Source organism: Rhinopithecus bieti, unplaced genomic scaffold (assembly GCF_001698545.2).
Source record: "Rhinopithecus bieti isolate Rb0 unplaced genomic scaffold, ASM169854v2 scaffold_62788, whole genome shotgun sequence".
NCBI classification, from domain to species: Eukaryota; Metazoa; Chordata; class Mammalia; order Primates; family Cercopithecidae; genus Rhinopithecus; species Rhinopithecus bieti.
Window position 1 is genome coordinate 901,810 of NW_016823884.1, and position 19,599 is coordinate 921,408.

At 32.5% G+C, this 19,599-nt stretch overlaps 1 protein-coding gene across 3 annotated transcripts in view; it reads left to right on the plus strand.

The window, feature by feature from the left end:
- The window catches only part of TLL1 (tolloid like 1), a 242,520-nt gene that overhangs the window by 115,545 nt on the left and 107,376 nt on the right, over window positions 1–19,599 (plus strand). For all 3 annotated transcript variants that reach the window (XM_017861965.1, XM_017861966.1, XM_017861968.1), the window contains exons 2-5: window positions 10,942–11,052; window positions 14,379–14,459; window positions 15,956–16,108; window positions 16,635–16,752. In XM_017861965.1, the coding sequence (XP_017717454.1) occupies window positions 10,942–11,052; window positions 14,379–14,459; window positions 15,956–16,108; window positions 16,635–16,752 (463 nt within the window). The remainder of the gene's footprint in view (window positions 1–10,941; window positions 11,053–14,378; window positions 14,460–15,955; window positions 16,109–16,634; window positions 16,753–19,599) is intronic.

Sequence of the window (19,599 nt, forward strand, 5' to 3'; positions counted from 1 at the left end):
TTGACCCAGCTGCATCCATGTCCCTACAAAGGACACGAACTCATCCTTTTTTATGGCTGCATAGTATTCCATGGTGTATATGTGCCACATTTTCTTAATCCAGTCTGTCACTGATGGACATTTGGGTTGATACCAAGTCTTTGCTATTGTGAATAGTGACACAATAAACATACGTGTGCATGTGTCTTTATAGCAGCATGACTTATAATCCTTTGTGTATATACCCAGTAATGGGATGGCTGGGTCAAATGGTATTTCTAGTTCTAAATCCTTGAGGAATCGCCAGACTGTTTTCCACAATGGTTGAACTAGTTTACGGTCTCATCAACAGTGTAAAAGTGTTCCTATTTCTCCACATCCTCTCCAGCACTTGTTGTTTCCTGATTTTTTAATGATTTCCATTCTCACTGGTGTGAGATGGTATCTCACTGTGGTTTTGATTTGCATTTCTCTGATGGCGAATGATGATGAGCGTTTTTTCATGTGTCTGTTGAAGAAGACTGTGTTTAACTCGAGGAGCAGTTCTATGCTCTTTGAAGGAACTTCTAAATTTGAAGTATGTTTGGACAGTTTCTTTCTTTATTTGTTTCTTCCTAGAGTCAATTATCAAAAGTCTACTTTTCTTATATTGTACTCCTACCATCCTTCAAAAATTCTACACTGGGTAAAGACATACTGTTTTCAAATGGTCAGGTAAAAATCAAGTTACCTAGATGCACCTTCCAATCCAGTGTGCAAGGAAAGGATGAGTAAACAATCTTAATTAACTCATTAGTACTTCACTGCAAGCACACTTTTTAATTGTAGATTAGATGATTTGGTTGATTTTATGTGGTAGTGTATGGTAAAAGTGGAAAAGTAGATTTTGAAAAAAATATGATAATGTTTTAAATAAAACATTGCATGGGATGCCTTTGCATGAACAAACACTAAAATAATTGGACTACAAATACTTTCTTTTCTATTAGAAATTTACGAAAGACACATACTATCTTAAAACATGTCTTTTTTCTGAAGAATATTTCTGATTCTATATAAAATATTTTGTATTTATTTTCTATTGTATCAAAAGCTTTTAAAATTTTGATAATTGTTTCTCAAATTTGGAATTTATAATAACTTTGTGTGTCCTGTTGGGGGAAATTTATTCTATGCACATGAAATGCCACCAGAAAATTATTTTCTCTTTTAACTGGTATAAGATTAGCTAAAATGTATGTCTTAGAACTTTTGCCAGGTCTTACTTTTCCTTGGGAATTTGCTCAGTGGCTGTCAATCATGTAAAAATAGTTGACTTTTGAGACTTCACTGTTGCCTTTGTCTGAGAAAAATTTCATTATGCCTTCATTGTGAGCAAGAACAGTCAAAGCAGCCTTCTCAGACCTTCACATGACATCATCTTTCCTCCCTAAATCCAATATCAATAAAAGCAGAAAGCTTAAACTGTATATGGAAAAAGTGTAATGAACAAATGCTCTTGGCTGTTGTTGAATCTTTGAGCTATCTGTTCCAATCCCATAAATCTCAAGATAATGAATCTTCTAGCTCAATCATGTATTTCCTGGGCATGTAAGTGTGGTATCTGGAGTAAAGGGGACACAATTCCCGTAATTACATTTAATAATATATGCTACTAAAATAAAAAAAGAAAGGCAGCTATCTTTTAATTGCTTTAAAAATGTTTATAACACTAATCCACTAGAGATTGAGGAACTTGGAAATATTTATTCTTGGAATAGTTAAATATCTAATATTTTGGTTTTAAGATAAATTTGTCAAATAGGTAACACATGCAGCCTCATAAACTCTTCTATGGACTCTTGTTATACACAACTTATACTCCAATTCATGGTATATTCTCATTCACAATTTTGTACCTCAAAATGTGTATATTGAAGACCTATTTATTTCTGGTCCCATGGCATTAAGGATTTTAAGGTGAGCAATACATACTTCCTGTTGTCAGTATTTTCAAAATTAGATTGAGGAAGCCGATTGAAAACAATTATGAAATCTTGTGTGTTGCCTTATTATTGGCAGAAGCATAGTCAGGACATGAAAGTAGAGACACTTAATTAGGGCAAATGGGAAGAGCAGGTTTCTGGGAAGATTTTTCTGGGAAGGCCTAAGGAGACTCAATTTTCTTGTCAGTGTGCTCTCCACTGGTAACCAGCTATCAGATATCTTAGTGTTAATTCAAATAAATGTATTCATTTTCTTGAGGGTATTTAGTTTACAAGTATTTTCTCCTGAGTGGATAGAAAGACTTCACCCTTGGCAAAAGTTCTTTACTTTGTGTGACCCCTTTTGACAATCTACTGTGGACTTTTCCCAGAAAAATAGATGGTGTTTGTGTTTATAAATTCGTACATACTTTTGCATATAGTTTTTAGAAATCACAAACTTAAAGCCTCCTTAAAGCTGATGGCCTCAGCTTCAGACTGAAGAGTTAGAGCTCACTGAGGAACTCGGGACATGGGTGGAAGTGGCATTTTTTAAAGTTAAGGCCTAGGGAATCACAATCTTGAGTTGCTTATTCTCGTCATATGTTATTTTATAAAATGCACTTATTCTGCATACCATAATAAAAGCAGTCTTTCTGTTTTAGTCTCTGATTTTTTTTTTTTTAATGTTTATTGTGCGTTGACGGCAAATAACCTGTAGGAGAAAACAAACCCTGCGGTTTTCCATGTAGCTTAAAATTGTTCTCTCTGACATTTAATTTTGGCCTATTGGTTAGCTCCAAGCCCCTATTTGACCATAAGAATCCAAGCAGATAGTAAATATTCTAATTGCACTTGAACATTTTCCTAGTATTGTCCCAATAACCATTTTCCCATTTTTTTGTTCTGATCTCACTAACCTCAAATCATGTATTAAATGGGCCAAATAAACAATAATTCATACTTTTAAGACTGTTTCTCTCCAACTTTGTTTTCAGAGGTAAAATAAATAGAAAATACCACATAAAAACGAAAACAAAATTCCACAGTGGACTTCAGAATTTCATATGTATTTTTGCCCCTAAGTATCAAATATATATTAGATTATAATGTATTCTAATACATATGAGTATAAATTGTCATGGTCCAACTTACTGTACCAATGCATAAGTAAACTATTTTAGTATACAGAAATAGGACATAGATTTAAATAGAAGACGAATTAAGGAAATCTTCAAGTGTGTGCAATATAAAGAAAGAAATGCATTCTAAACTATATGACAGGTTGAGTGTTCTAACGTGCCTTTTTTTCTGTTGAGAATATCAAGATTTAAAGACGTATATGGGCTACAGTACGTCAAGTCTGGCCCTAAATGAATTGGCTTAGTCACTCACTATTGCTTTCTTTCAAAGAAATATTTGGTTTTCTCCTGAAGCAATTTATGGTGTATTAATCACTGCCAAACTATTCTGCAATTATTAGTTTATAAAAAATACCTATAAATAAATGAGCTTATGTCCTCCAGAACTGTTTTTTTCTCCTTTTAAGTATCATCTAGCCTGGTACCCTTTCTTCTCCCCAGAAGTAATGTTTTTGCTTCTGTGATGTGATTTATTCTTGGACTGTTCATCTGTGTTTGATATAATCCACCAAGACATGAATCCTACTGCATATAAAAAGCCATTACAAGAAAATAAAATCTAAAACACATTTGGATTTTATTTTATGTGTACTGCTTTTATTTGAAATGTAGTATTGACAAAGTACATTTTGCTTAGTTGAGTGCCTCAGTTTTCAGGTCAACCATCTGACTCAAAGAAGAGTGGGAATTTATTCTTGCAGAAAAAATTAATACTAATAAAGATGATGACAATGATAATCATTTGTAGTGATTGGGAGCTTGTTAAAAATGTAGAATCTGAGGCTCCTCTCCAGACCAGCAAATCAGAGTCTGCATTTTGGCTAGATTTGCTATGATTCTTATGCAAATTAAAGTTAGTGCACTGCTTCAGTGTCTAATGGTCACCACACTACCAGCACTAAGAGAGGAAGAGACAGGCTGAGAGTCCCTGCCAATGGATGCCCACAGGTATTTGCATTGTAAACGCACCTGATGGAAGTTTCAAATAACTAGTTAACTTGGATTTACCTTACAATCTTAAAAAGTGTAAAATGTATTTTTATGAAAACTAACAAGCATTATATTATAATTGGTAAAATATTTAACTTGGATAAGTTTCTTGGGAGGTCTGGCTTTAGGGATGCTGGAGCATTAGTGTTTACTGCTGCATCTGTATGAAGCTGATTAGAATCCTGATTCAATTTCATGCATCAAAACCACCCTCTTAGCTAGTGTTATAAACTATTCTGTACACTCTTTGTGGCTTTGCCGCTATGATAGTAAACGAAAGTTAGCATTTCTTTGCTTCTTTAGACTGCCTTTCCATTGGAAATAGGGCCAGTGAGGGGTTTAAGAGTTAAATCTAATTATAATAAAGATTTTTCCATATGTTGAAGTGATAACCTACATTTTACTAATTTCTGTTTTCTTCCTTTCTAGATTCACACATAAATCTAACCCCTTCCTTCTTATCTCATGTCAGTTTTGCACTGGATGAATAATTTTATATAATATACCTTTGATCAAAACCTAAAACATTGCACAGCTTTTAGGACTGAAGTTTAAGCTTCATAAATAAGCTAATTTAAACTTTATAAATAACTTATTCTCTGTAGTGGTAAACTTCATAAATATTAAGATTTAAATCCAGTGCAAGACAGTAATTTGAAAAGCATGCATTTTGTTACTTTCTCCAATTTTAACGTATTTTCTTTCTTTTCCTTTTGGTTTCACAGAAGAAAATCTGAAGAAAGTTTTAAAAATAAAGAAAAGTGGTAAAACTGTAAAAAAGAAATATCCCTGTATTTCTAGGCATTTTTCAATGTTCTACTTTCTCATGATTAATACATTATTTCTCAAGTTTTTTGTGCTTCCTAAAGTTACTGTGCTTTGACTCTGGCAGTACTAAGGGATTAGTTGGTCTAGCTTGTATTCAAATAAACAGGGAGACTATTTTATTGTTACACCAATGTATAAGACCAACTTTAAAAGAGAAATTCACATACTAGTTATCAGTGAACTCTCCCATGGTTTCACAATGGTTTATAGAGCTTTGCTTTTTAAGTAGCATGAAACACCAGGTATAAAACATAGAGTCAGTCTGGGGGCAGTTGCTCACTCTTGTAATCCCAGCATTTTGGGAGACTGAGGCAGGAGTATTGCTTGAGACCAGGAGTTCTTTGTCAACCTGGGCAGCATGGAAAAACCCTTTCTGTACAAAAAAAAAAAAAAAAACAGGCATTACAAAAATTAGCCCAGCGTGGTGGAGTGTGTTTGTAGTTGCAGTTACTTGGGAAGCTGAGGCAGGAAGACTACTAGAGTCTGGGAGGTTAAGGTTGAGACTACAGTGAGCCACGATCATGCCACTGCACTCCAGCCTGGGTAACAGAGAGACCTTAACTCAAAAAAAAAAAAAAATATATATATATATATATATACACACACACATATATATATATATACCTATACGTATATACTATATATATATATATATATACATATATCAGAGTGTTTTCAGGTTTTAGGTAATGACTTAGTGGCTCTTGAAAATCGCATCGGACCATGTTAATTTGTCATTAAGGATAAACAACATCGGCATCCTAGTTGTTGCCTAAATAAATGTTGACTTGGGTAATTACTTTTCGGTAGTTAATGTAATCCATTTTACAGAGACTCAGAGCCGTAATGCCATCCCTTTAGATAAAGTGTATTATAAAGCTTGTATGACAATGTGGGTGAATGAATTGGTACAATCCAGCACCTATACTACTACCTTCCCTCTTTGTCTTGACCTTCGCACCCTTGCATTTATACAACGTTACCCCTTAGTTTATAAAATACGTCACATGGGCTTATGCCTCTACTGCCTTTACCTTTTCCTCTCAGTGAAGAACTTGCTGCTGGCATAAGAATCCACAGAAGATGCAGACAATTCCTTATCCGATTTCTCTCATGTTTTGCGAATTAGCTCATGATTGCCTACTCTTTTCTTTAGAATCTCCCATAAATCACGTAACGCCCTCATCTTATTCCCAGGAAACTAATCTTGTCCCACCCTCTACAAACAACACACATGTAAAAAAATATGGAGTTATGCCCTTTTTACAGGTGGCTAAATTTGTCCTGTAACAGTCCCAATGCCATTCAGTTATGATTACTTTTCTGAAAGATCTGTCTCTATCCCCAGACCATGTTTTCCATATTTTAACATGTTTTTCTAATAAGCTTTGTTTGTAATTGATTTCATGGGAAATATTTTACATTTTAATTCAACTTTTCTTTTTTTAGCTGATTTTGGGGCGATATTGCCTTAGATGATGAAAGACTTAAATATCTTTCAAATAGATACGGACAATTGACCTTACGCAGAATCCCTTTGGAAACCTTGGACATACCACAGGTATGTTGATTGTTTCAGAAAAACTTTGTCTTTATGTTGGAGAAAATGTACTCTTGAAATTCTATAAACATTTTTGGAATCCATTTTTAATCTCCTGTGGATCAACTTTGGACTCACATATAAATAAAATATTAATACATATTTAGAAATGGCAGGTTTTATTCAATAGTTTTCATTTTAATTAATTTTTTTTTTTTTTTTTTTTTTTTTTTTTACCAAACACGTTGTAGTATTTGCTTACCATACTAGGTCTGGTTTAAGTGTTTTGGCAGATATTAACTTTCTGAATCTTCATAACAACCCCGCTCAGGGTAGTTACTAATATTACTATGATTTTAGAAATTAGCAGATTGAGATTTAGAAGGCTATACAGCTTTCTAATGTCACATCATCAGGAAGTGACAATGTCAGCAAACCAGAATTCCCAATTCTGAATAAAGCTGATTTCATCCTCTTGCTTTATATTAAGCCCTGCCTCTCATTTGGAATACTGAGTTGCAAAATGTAAAATTCTCTATATTCTTAGAGAAATTATATAGGAAATATATTTGAAATTATATAGGAATAATATTTGGTAAAAATTTATATAATCTATATCATTTTTGTGAAAACCCAGAAGGCAATTTTAATTTTAGTTGGATTTAAACGTGTTTGAATTATGCCTGTAAGAAACTTGATATATGTAAAGGATTATTTCAGTTCTCATTTAACAATTTTAAAATTACAATTTCAAAATTCTTTATAGTATCTTGGTAAAATTTTAATCTGTGTGTTATTTTGGAGAAAATTGCAAGGTTAGAAAGTTAAAATTTCTTTCTGTAATTATATGAATAGCTAAAGTATTTATTTCATGTCATGCTTTTGATTTCATTGCATTCTACCTTTTAGTATTTTATTTTCTTCTATCCTGTGGAAATACAATATGTATTCCTTTCTGGTATCGAATATACATATATATTATGGACTTAAGACTTTTACTGTGACTTTTACTTTACCCAATTTACTTTTCTCCAACTTTTACTATGACTAGTTTTAAATATATCGAAATATTTCTGCCTCTTAGATTGTAGAATAGTGGTATTCTTACTTCCTAGATTCAGCAGTTTTAATAGTTTATTATTTTCACAGAATGTGTGTGTATGTGTATGCGTATGTGTGTGGGCATACATGCATAAGTGTATTTAAAACATATTTGAAGTCAACTGCAGAAAACATACTTTAATATTATTAGGTAGCCTAGCATGCACTTTGTAACAATAAGGATATTATTCTATATAATCAAAATACCATTATCAGATATAAACTTTTATTTAAAATAGGAAGTATATAAGAGAAAGCCTAAGGAATTCACCTAAAATAATAACACATACTATTTAAAAGAGTGTGCTTTCGTGTTTGTTATGCATAGTGGCAATCTTTTCTGAAACATATGTCAGTATGGGTGCTAATATTGCTGTGCAATGTCATCACAGATAGTGCGTCCATGTGGATTACGTTTACTGGCCAAATCTCCAGTTGCTGTATCACCTGTAACACTGTCACAGAGGCAATGCGTTCCGGACAGTAGAGCGATGATGCAACAATAAAATGCTAGATTTATTATAAGTTGCATTTCCAACTTTTATTAAAATTTTCATTAGCTCTAAGCTGTAGATCCCTTCTTTGACCTCCCTTCTCCCATTATTTTGAAGACATTAATTCTCTATGATTTTAAATTTTAAAATGTTATTTAATTTTATTTATTGTTAAATTCTGACACCATCATAATTGGAAGAAAATAGTGCTATTTTAGACATAGAATAAAACAGATTATGCTGATAATAATAAAATGTGTATTCTAAATTTTCTGTGGAAGGTACATGTTTGAAAGTTCAATAGTAACTTGCACTATTCAGTTGAATTTCAAACAATGTAATATAAATATAGTTGTTACATAATGGTCATTTCAAACATCATTGATGCCATCATACTTTTAAAATGTTTCTCCTAATTGCTTAGGAATGAGTGTACTTAAGTATTACCTCATCTTTCTAAAATGTGCAATGAAAAAATTTCAAAATGTTTCTCACATGCACAGCAAAATGTGGCCATGTAATGCAAGTAATTAAGTAGATTATTAGTCAGTGAACAAGCACTCTAACTTATCTGCCTTATAAGGATTTGTTTGATTTTTTCTTTAAGAGGCTTATATAGCAATAGATTTTATCATTATTTTTTAACTTCAGTCTAGGTAATTAGGTTCAGTCCTAATTTTAATAAAAAATAGATATTGGAAGGAAATAGTTCAAGTGATTTACAAATAGTTTGTTGTCTTCATGGAATTATGGCTTTCTTTGTCTTAGCCCAAAGATACTCTATGAACCATAGACAGTCCTTGTTACTACAAATTCATAGGCACTTGTTAAGATGTCATTAGTGGTTATATTGGTTGTTTGCTCAATAAAACTTTTCTTATTTTCTAATAAAAGTTCAAGAAGAATAGAGAAAATAGGTGACAAAACTGAGAGTAACATTTTATAAAAGCCCTGGAACGAGAATCTGGAGACTTGAATTTTGCCAAATGCTCTGCTTTCTGACTTATGACAGGAATCTACCTTTTCCAGGTTTTGTTGGTAAAACTGCAAGAACACACATTTCCTTATTCCTACTATTTCCTACTCCTTTTGCAGTACAGACTTTTTTACACTCTGTTTTTTATAAATTTTCAGATTACACAGTGTAACAATATATTTTGCAGCTGAACATTTGTTTGGATTCCTGTGGCTTTTCCAAATTATGTTTTGATTTCTATAAATTCAACTAAATTTTCAAAATGTAGTTGAATATATTGTTAAAATGTGATATGCTTTAAAAGTTTTGAAATTCATGGAAGCTTTGGAAGAAAACGTGCATTACACATTTGCTCTTCTAATGTTTTATTTCCATTTGCCGATTTGGCCTCCAAAATATTCAGTTTGCATTAGGGGAATTGCTGGCATGCAATCAACAGGGCAGAACAACTTGCTGTCATTCTATATAGCACTATGTGATGTCAAGGTCACAGTAAAGAAAAAATGTTTCAAATTATCAATAGATGACTCAAATGTCATGATGTCCAAATAAAGTCATTTACATTGCTCTCTGAGTCTCCCCATCCCTTTATTTTAGTTACAAACACTGGTTACTGTAGAGTTTTACCCTCTTCAAAGATTCATGGATATTCATAATTTCAATACTTAAAGACCACATTAAAAAAAACCAAAGAGAAATCATTGTTGCCTATGACTGTTTTTTATTTGCAAGAACTTTAATATATTTTGAGTGTAAATTGTTTCCTTTTATTCTTTAAGGTGGACTTGGAGACCATGCTATGTCAAAGAAGCGAGGGGCCCTCTACCAACTTATAGACAGGATAAGAAGAATTGGCTTTGGTATATCAATGTTTAAAGTTGCAGACGCTTGACTTGATGTACAGTAAATATTATACTCATAGCAGTTCAGTTTATTAAAATCAATGTGTCATTATGATGTGAAGTATGTAAAGGATATATTCTAAAATTTTATTTTGCTAGCTCATATCTGCTCAAAGCCTTTTAGAACTCATTTGGAATAATTTGAAATGTTCTTTTAATTTATTTTAAGCTTCGCTTTATCGAAACATGTATCAGGTGTTTATTTTATTATTGATACTTATTTCCAGGCATTGGGTATCACACCAAGGTATTTTATAAAGCCTGGAGTTATATCAATTTTAATCAAATGAAAAAATATCATGGTTATNCAGAGTGTTTTCAGGTTTTAGGGTAATGACTTAGTGGCTCTTGAAAATATGGACCATGTTATATTTGTCATTAAGGATAAAAAATCTGGCATCTAGTTGTTGCCTAAATAAATGTTGACTTGGGTATTACTTTTGGTAGTTATGTATCCATTTTACAGAGACTCAGAGGTAATGCCATCTTTAGATAAAGTGTATTATAAGTTGTATGAAATGTGGTGAATGAATTGGTACAATAGCACTATATATATTCTTTTGTCTTGATTGCACCTTGCATTATAAAGTTACCTTAGTTTATAAAATATCACATGGTTTAATTGTTACTGCCTTTCCTTTTTCCTCTCAGTGAAGACTTGCTGCTGGTCATAAGAATCCACAGAAGATGCAGACATTCTTATCCGATTTTCTCATGTTTGCGAATTAGCTCATGATTGCCTACTTTTTCTTTAGAATTCCCATAAATCAGTAAGCTTCTTATTCCAGGAAACTATTTTCCACCCTCTACAAACAACCATGTAAAAAAATGGAGTTATGCCCTTTACAGGTGGCTAATATTTGTCCTGTAACAGGTCCAATGCATTCAGTTATGATTACTTTCTGAAAGATCTGTCTCTATCCAGACCATGTTTCCATATTTTTAACAATGTTTTTCTAATTAGCTTTGTTTGTATTGATTTCATGGAAATATTTTACATTTTAATTCAACTTTTCTTTTTTTAGCTGTATTTTGGGGCGATATTGCCTTAGATGATGAAGACTTAAATATCTTTCAAATAGATAGGACAATTGACCTTACGCAGAATCCCTTTGGAAACCTTGGACATACCACAGGTATGGTTGATTGTTTCAGAAAATTTGTCTTTATGTTGGAGAAAATGTACTCTTGAAATTCTATAAACATTTTGGATCATTTTTAATCTCCTGTGGATCAACTTTGACTTCCTATAAATAAATATACATATTTAGAAATGCAGGTTTTATTCATAGTTTTCATTTTATTAATTTTTTTTTTTTTTTTTTTTACCAAACACGTTGTAGTATTTGCTACATACTAGGTCTGGTTTAAGTGTTTTGCAGATATTAACTTTCTGAATCTTCATAACAACCCCCTCAGGGTAGTTACTAATATTACTATGATTTTAGAAATTAGCAGATTGAGATTTAGAAGGCTATACAGCTTTCTAATTGTCACATCATCAGGAAGTGACCATGTCAGAACCAGAATTCAATTCTGAATAAAGCTTGATTTCATCCTCTTGCATATTATATTAAGCTGCCTCTCATTTGGATACTGAGTTGCAAAATGTAAAATTTCTCTAATATTCTTAGAGAAATTATATAGGAAATATATTTGAAATTATATAGGAATAATATTTGGAAAATTTATATATCTATATCATTTTTGTGAAAACCCCAGAAGGCAATTTTAATTTTAGTTGATTTAAACGTGTTTGAATTATGCCTGTAAGAAACTTGATATATGTAAAGGATTATTTCAGTTCTCATTTAACAATTTTTAAAATTACAATTTCAAAATTCTTTATAGTATCTTGGTAAAATTTTAATCTGTGTGTTATTTTGGAGAAAATTGCAAGGTTAGAAAGTTAAAATTTCTTTCTGTAATTATATGAATAGCTAAAGTATTTATTTCATGTCATGCTTTTGATTTCATTGCATTCTACCTTTTTAGTATTTTTATTTTCTTCTATCCTGTGGAAATACAATATGTATTCCTTTCTGGTATCGAATATACATATATATTATGGACTTAAGACTTTTTACTGTGACTTTTTACTTTACCCAATTTACTTTTTCTCCAACTTTTTACTATGACTAGTTTTAAATATATCGAAATATTTCTGCCTCTTAGATTGTAGAATAGTGGTATTCTTACTTCCTAGATTCAGCAGTTTTTAATAGTTTATTATTTTCACAGAATGTGTGTGTATGTGTATGCGTATGTGTGTGGGCATACATGCATAAGTGTATTTAAAACATATTTGAAGTCAACTGCAGAAAACATACTTTAATATTATTAGGTAGCCTAGCATGCACTTTGTAACAATAAGGATATTATTCTATATAATCAAAATACCATTATCAGATATAAACTTTTATTTAAAATAGGAAGTATATAAGAGAAAGCCTAAGGAATTCACCTAAAATAATAACACATACTATTTAAAAAGAGTGTGCTTTCGTGTTTGTTATGCATAGTGGCAATCTTTTCTGAAACATATGTCAGTATGGGTGCTAATATTGCTGTGCAATGTCATCACAGATAGTGCGTCCATGTGGATTACGTTTACTGGCCAAATCTCCAGTTGCTGTATCACCTGTAACACTGTCACAGAGGCAATGCGTTCCGGACAGTAGAGCGATGATGCAACAATAAAATGCTAGATTTATTATAAGTTGCATTTCCAACTTTTATTAAAATTTTCATTAGCTCTAAGCTGTAGATCCCTTCTTTGACCTCCCTTCTCCCATTATTTTGAAGACATTAATTCTCTATGATTTTAAATTTTTAAAATGTTATTTAATTTTTATTTATTGTTAAATTCTGACACCATCATAATTGGAAGAAAAATAGTGCTATTTTAGACATAGAATAAAACAGATTATGCTGATAATAATAAAAATGTGTATTCTAAATTTTTCTGTGGAAGGTACATGTTTGAAAGTTCAATAGTAACTTGCACTATTCAGTTGAATTTCAAACAATGTAATATAAATATAGTTGTTACATAATGGTCATTTCAAACATCATTGATGCCATCATACTTTTAAAATGTTTCTCCTAATTGCTTAGGAATGAGTGTACTTAAGTATTACCTCATCTTTCTAAAATGTGCAATGAAAAAATTTCAAAAATGTTTCTCACATGCACAGCAAAAATGTGGCCATGTAATGCAAGTAATTAAGTAGATTATTAGTCAGTGAACAAGCACTCTAACTTATCTGCCTTATAAGGATTTGTTTGATTTTTTCTTTAAGAGGCTTATATAGCAATAGATTTTATCATTATTTTTTAACTTCAGTCTAGGTAATTAGGTTCAGTCCTAATTTTAATAAAAAATAGATATTGGAAGGAAATAGTTCAAGTGATTTACAAATAGTTTGTTGTCTTCATGGAATTATGGCTTTCTTTGTCTTAGCCCAAAGATACTCTATGAACCATAGACAGTCCTTGTTACTACAAATTCATAGGCACTTGTTAAGATGTCATTAGTGGTTATATTGGTTGTTTGCTCAATAAAAACTTTTTCTTATTTTTCTAATAAAAGTTCAAGAAGAATAGAGAAAATAGGTGACAAAACTGAGAGTAACATTTTATAAAAGCCCTGGAACGAGAATCTGGAGACTTGAATTTTTGCCAAATGCTCTGCTTTCTGACTTATGACAGGAATCTACCTTTTCCAGGTTTTGTTGGTAAAACTGCAAGAACACACATTTCCTTATTCCTACTATTTCCTACTCCTTTTGCAGTACAGACTTTTTTACACTCTGTTTTTTATAAATTTTTCAGATTACACAGTGTAACAATATATTTTGCAGCTGAACATTTGTTTGGATTCCTGTGGCTTTTTCCAAATTATGTTTTTGATTTCTATAAATTCAACTAAATTTTCAAAATGTAGTTGAATATATTGTTAAAATGTGATATGCTTTAAAAAGTTTTTGAAATTCATGGAAGCTTTGGAAGAAAACGTGCATTACACATTTGCTCTTCTAATGTTTTTATTTCCATTTGCCGATTTGGCCTCCAAAAATATTCAGTTTGCATTAGGGGAATTGCTGGCATGCAATCAACAGGGCAGAACAACTTGCTGTCATTCTATATAGCACTATGTGATGTCAAGGTCACAGTAAAGAAAAAATGTTTCAAATTATCAATAGATGACTCAAATGTCATGATGTCCAAATAAAGTCATTTACATTGCTCTCTGAGTCTCCCCATCCCTTTATTTTAGTTACAAACACTGGTTACTGTAGAGTTTTTACCCTCTTCAAAGATTCATGGATATTCATAATTTCAATACTTAAAGACCACATTAAAAAAAACCAAAGAGAAATCATTGTTGCCTATGACTGTTTTTTATTTGCAAGAACTTTAATATATTTTGAGTGTAAATTGTTTCCTTTTATTCTTTAAGGTGGACTTGGAGACCATGCTATGTCAAAGAAGCGAGGGGCCCTCTACCAACTTATAGACAGGATAAGAAGAATTGGCTTTGGTATATCAATGTTTAAAGTTGCAGACGCTTGACTTGATGTACAGTAAATATTATACTCATAGCAGTTCAGTTTATTAAAATCAATGTGTCATTATGATGTGAAGTATGTAAAGGATATATTCTAAAAATTTTTATTTTGCTAGCTCATATCTGCTCAAAGCCTTTTAGAACTCATTTGGAATAATTTGAAATGTTCTTTTAATTTATTTTAAGCTTCGCTTTATCGAAACATGTATCAGGTGTTTATTTTATTATTGATACTTATTTCCAGGCATTGGGTATCACACCAAGGTATTTTTATAAAGCCTGGAGTTATATCAATTTTAATCAAATGAAAAAATATCATGGTTATTTGTTTTGAAATAAAATCTACTTTAAGTAAAATGGAAAACTAATTACTGGATTTAAAAAGTTAAAATGTTTTGACCGTTCAAAAAATAGAAAATAGTTACAAATATATATAAACATTCAGAAAAGCTGCCTCTGGTTTCATAATTAGTTAATATTTACAGTATAGAATATATTAAAAACTATTTGTAGATTTCAGAGGTTTGTTTAAAATCCCGTATGCATAGCTCATATTCTAACGTTCCTTAAATTGATGGATTATTAATTAAATCTTGAAGTACGTATTTCTAAGGAATAATTTTCCCAGGAAAAGATGCTTTGCTCCAGGCTATTGAAAAGATAGACATGTTCGAGACAGCATCCCTATTTGTTGTGTCAAAGTATACACCAGTGGCAGGATATTCATATTGACAGCGACAGATAAAAAAGAATACTCATGTAAATTTAGGAAAACAAAACAGCAACAAAATATTATGAAAGGCCGTTACGAAAAGGAAAAGACTATAGCCTTGAAAGCTGCTCCAGAATAGAATGCATTTTGTTCGTGTTGTGTACCGACCTCTAAATTGTGCTGCGTGCCTTAATACGAATCCTGAGCAAACTGGAACGGAGAGAGCTTGTGGTATGGGAGGCTGAGATCATATCTGTGTTAATGTTGCTTCATTTACTATCTGTATAATCTAATATTCTTAATTTTAGACTGTACTGTAGAATATCAGTTCAGATTTGAAGGATTAGGAAACTAGCAGGGGTAACAAGAATCTTCAATATCATGGGACTTCATAAACAATATCTGTTTTAACTGTTGGTAAATTGGTAGTGAGCTAGCAAGACAGGAAACAGAAAACAAATGTTCTATGTCCTATAAGCCTGACTGACTTCTATCCGCTTTAGGCTGTTGGATGGATATTCATCAAAATTCACTCACAGAACATTAAGAAATAGTATTTTGACATGAAAGACTTCAATATTTTAATGCTTTTGTTCAAGTATGTAATATAGCTGAAGTTTTTCTGTAATGCATTTTGACTTCTGGCATTTATACAAAAAATATGTAAATAAGACATTTTAACTTTTTTCCTTTAAGAGGTAAATGATTCCCTGACCAAGAACTTCTGTTTCACAGAATGTTTTAAATGTCACTGCAGGCTTGGAGCAAAACAACACAGTTAAGGGTAAAGTACCTCTACAATTCTCAGGGCAAAATGAGAAAAATCGAGTTCCCAGAGCCGCTACATCAAGAACGGAAAGAATATGGCCTGGAGGCGTTATTCCTTATGTTATAGGAGGCAACTTCACTGGTAAGATACTCCCAGAATGTCTGTTTTCCTAAAGAAATAACAACTATCACACAGATTAAGTGTCTGTTTTTATAGAATATTAACATAGGATACATAGTATTAAGTCAAGGTTGGAAAACTACTTCATTAACTTAGGTTATTAGTGTAGAGTGTCTTTGAAATTGAAAAAATATATTTGATCTGTATTCTAAGAGTTTAAAGCACTGTTCTGGTTTTTAAACAGAGTTTCAGATGTGCCTGTCAAATTTGGAAGCTGATCTCTTTCAACTGACAGGAAGAATGTATGCCTCATTTATAGAGCCTTGTAGTCACATATTTGTAGAGATAGTGAGCTTAAGCCCTCTGATTATAAAGTGAGTGTCCGTTCTTAACAATGACTCATTTGTGGTGCCATAAAGTAGTATTATTTGGTTGATGATAGTGGTGGCATTCTACACTGCTCAGCCAGACTTAAGGTAGAGGATCCAGCAAGCAGCATTCTTCCTGGGGCAGCCACCTTTTCATTAACATCACACATTTTTTCTAGGCAGCCAGAGAGCCATGTTCAAGCAGGCCATGAGGCACTGGGAAAAGCACACATGTGTGACTTTCATAGAAAGAAGTGATGAAGAAAGTTACATTGTATTCACCTATAGGCCTTGTGGGTAAGTAGAACTAGAGACTGACTTAAGGAAAAATAAATTAAAAGGAACAAAATTAAATGTCCATAGGTAAGATTTATTTCTTAAGATTCAGTAATGCTGAATTTTGGTGATTTATCTTGCTACTCATTTTACAGTTCAAAGTTTTCTCTGTGTTGTGTTTTTGGTGCTAGGAAAGATGATACTTGTATAGGAATTGATCACTGGCTGGCAAAACATTATAATCATTCTAACTTCATTTGGAATTACCATTGTTGACACAGTTTCATAAAACATCATATTTCATGATGATTTTTCTATGATAATACTTCACTTAAATCTCATAAAAATTCATTTAAATTATTAAAGAGCTTGGTAGTTGGTGTGCACAAAGTACTTCAGCTCAACTAAAATAAGATACTTGTCAAGTTAAGCACATTAACACTCCCATTGGGCTTCAATATTGGGTCTTTCATCTCATAATAAAAGACAACAATGTGGCAATAAAAGTGTAGCGTTTAACAACATGTAGTGTAATTTTTCATTGAGAGCCTGCAAGGTAGTGTAATTGATATTGATGGCAACATACATCAATTCTATTTCTAAATTTAATCTGATAAGAAACACATCTTACCATTTAATAATGCTTTTATCACTTTCATTCAGCTCTCCTACAAAGTTAGACAACTGGTAACTCTTGCAATTTTTTAAAATAAGAGCTAAAATAATCTTGCCCATATTTGTAGGAAGGACTATTATATATGAAACTATAAAATTAAATATTATTTCCCACTTTATTCCACTATAGTCAGCTCTTATTCAATTAACATTTATTGGTACATTTTCCATGTCAGGCCTTTGGTAGATGAGAAAATAATAAAATATAATAAGCAAAGGTGAAGGTCGGAACTTTTTGCCACTTATCTCCAGCGTATTTCCTCTTCTTAAATTGTATACAAGTATAGTTTATGTATGACTGCAGGTATGTTTGTATATATAGACACATGCATGTTTCTAAAAATATGATCTCTTTGATTCATCTTCAGTGGGATATATGCTTTAACCCTCACCCTTATACTGGTAAAAGGTTTGAACTGAGCTATAAGTATTTCATTTACATTTGTGCTTAGTATAACAATATGAGAGAACTCTGGTTGTAACTGATTAGCAGGCTGCTCATCAGACTTTCTCAGCTACTTCTCCTTACAGAGACAGGTCAGAGAGGAGGTTCTCTAACTGCTTTCTTATTTCTTCTTTTCCTTATTTTTTTCTTCAATGAAGTATTTTTCAATGAATAGTTATTGTCATCAGTGGTATTTATTTATTTTGCAAGATGATTGATTATTATTTGCAAAATGTGAGATTATTTTATGACAGACATTGATTTCATTCTTTGTGAGAGATTTATGTAAGTATGTTTATTACCTCAGTCTATTAGGTAGCCTTTTATAGCTAAATATATTCTGTTTACATGACTTCTGTTATTAGATAATTTTTTGTGGAACAATCTTACTTTTTAAATCTACTTTAATGATTGCCAAGAAAATTAAAAAATTACATAAAAATTAATTTTTGTGATTAATCTTTAAATCATTGTGTTAAAAGATTAAACACATATTAAAGATTTATGTTTAACCTTTAAATTTTATGATTAAATGGTATTTAACTTTGGTCTATTTGGTTATTCAGGTTATAAAAGTAGACACTTTCAGGCCGGGCGCGGTGGCTCACGCCTATAATCCCAGCACATTGGGAGGCGTGATCACGAGGTGGATCACGAGGTCAGGAGATCGAGACCATCCTGGCTAACACGGTGAAACCCCGTCTCCAGTAAAAATACAAAAAAAATTAGCCCTGCATAGTGGTGGGCACCTCTAGTCCCAGCTAAGAGGAAGGCTGAGGTAGGAGAATGGCGTGAACCCGGGAGGCGGAGCTTGCAGTGAACCGACATCGCGCCACCGCACTCCAGCCTGGGCGACAGAGCGAGACTCCATCTTAAAAAAAAAAAAAAAAAGAAAAAAGTAAACACTTGTTCCTATACTTGTTGAGTTCTTATTTTGTCCCAGTTACATACTACGTTTTGGGAATGTAATGTTGAGCATAAGGTGTTTTCTCTCCTCAAGGAGGTTATATAGTTAGGCAGAGGGGTGCGCTAGTCAGGATTCTTCTTTGCAAACAGAGACTGGCTAACTTAAGCGGAAAAAATAATTTATTAGAAAGTCCTTTTCTCCATCTGAGACCACCTCAGCCTGGACTTCGTTGTCCATATCACTATCAACATCTTGATCAAAACCATTCAACAAGTCTGTAGGAAGTTCCAAACATTTCCACATCTTTCTGTCTTCTTCTGATCCCTCCAAACTGTTCCAGCCATTGTCCCTTACCGAGTTCCAAAGCTGCTTCCACATTTTTAGGTACTTTTATAGCAGTGCTCCACTCCCAGTACCATTTTTTTTGTATTAGTCTGTTTTCACACTGCTATAAAGAACTACTTGAGACTGGGTAATGTATAAAGAAAAAAGGTTTAATTTATTCACAGTTCTGCATGGCTGAGTAGGCCTCAGGAAATTACAATCATGGCAGAAGGCAAAGTAGAAAGTAAGTACCTTCTTCACAAGGCAGCAGGAGAGTGAGAGAGAGTGCGGGGGAAATTGTCACTTTTAGACCATCAGATCTCGTGAGAACTCCCTTATTATCATGAGAACAGCATAGCGGAGACCACCCCCATGATCCAATCACTTCCCACCAGGTCCGTCCCTCGACACGTGGGGATTACAATTTGAGATGAGATTTGGGTTGGGACACAGAGTTAAACCATATCAGCCACAAAGTGCAGCTAAATTTTTTTTTTTTTTTTTTTTTTTTTTTTTT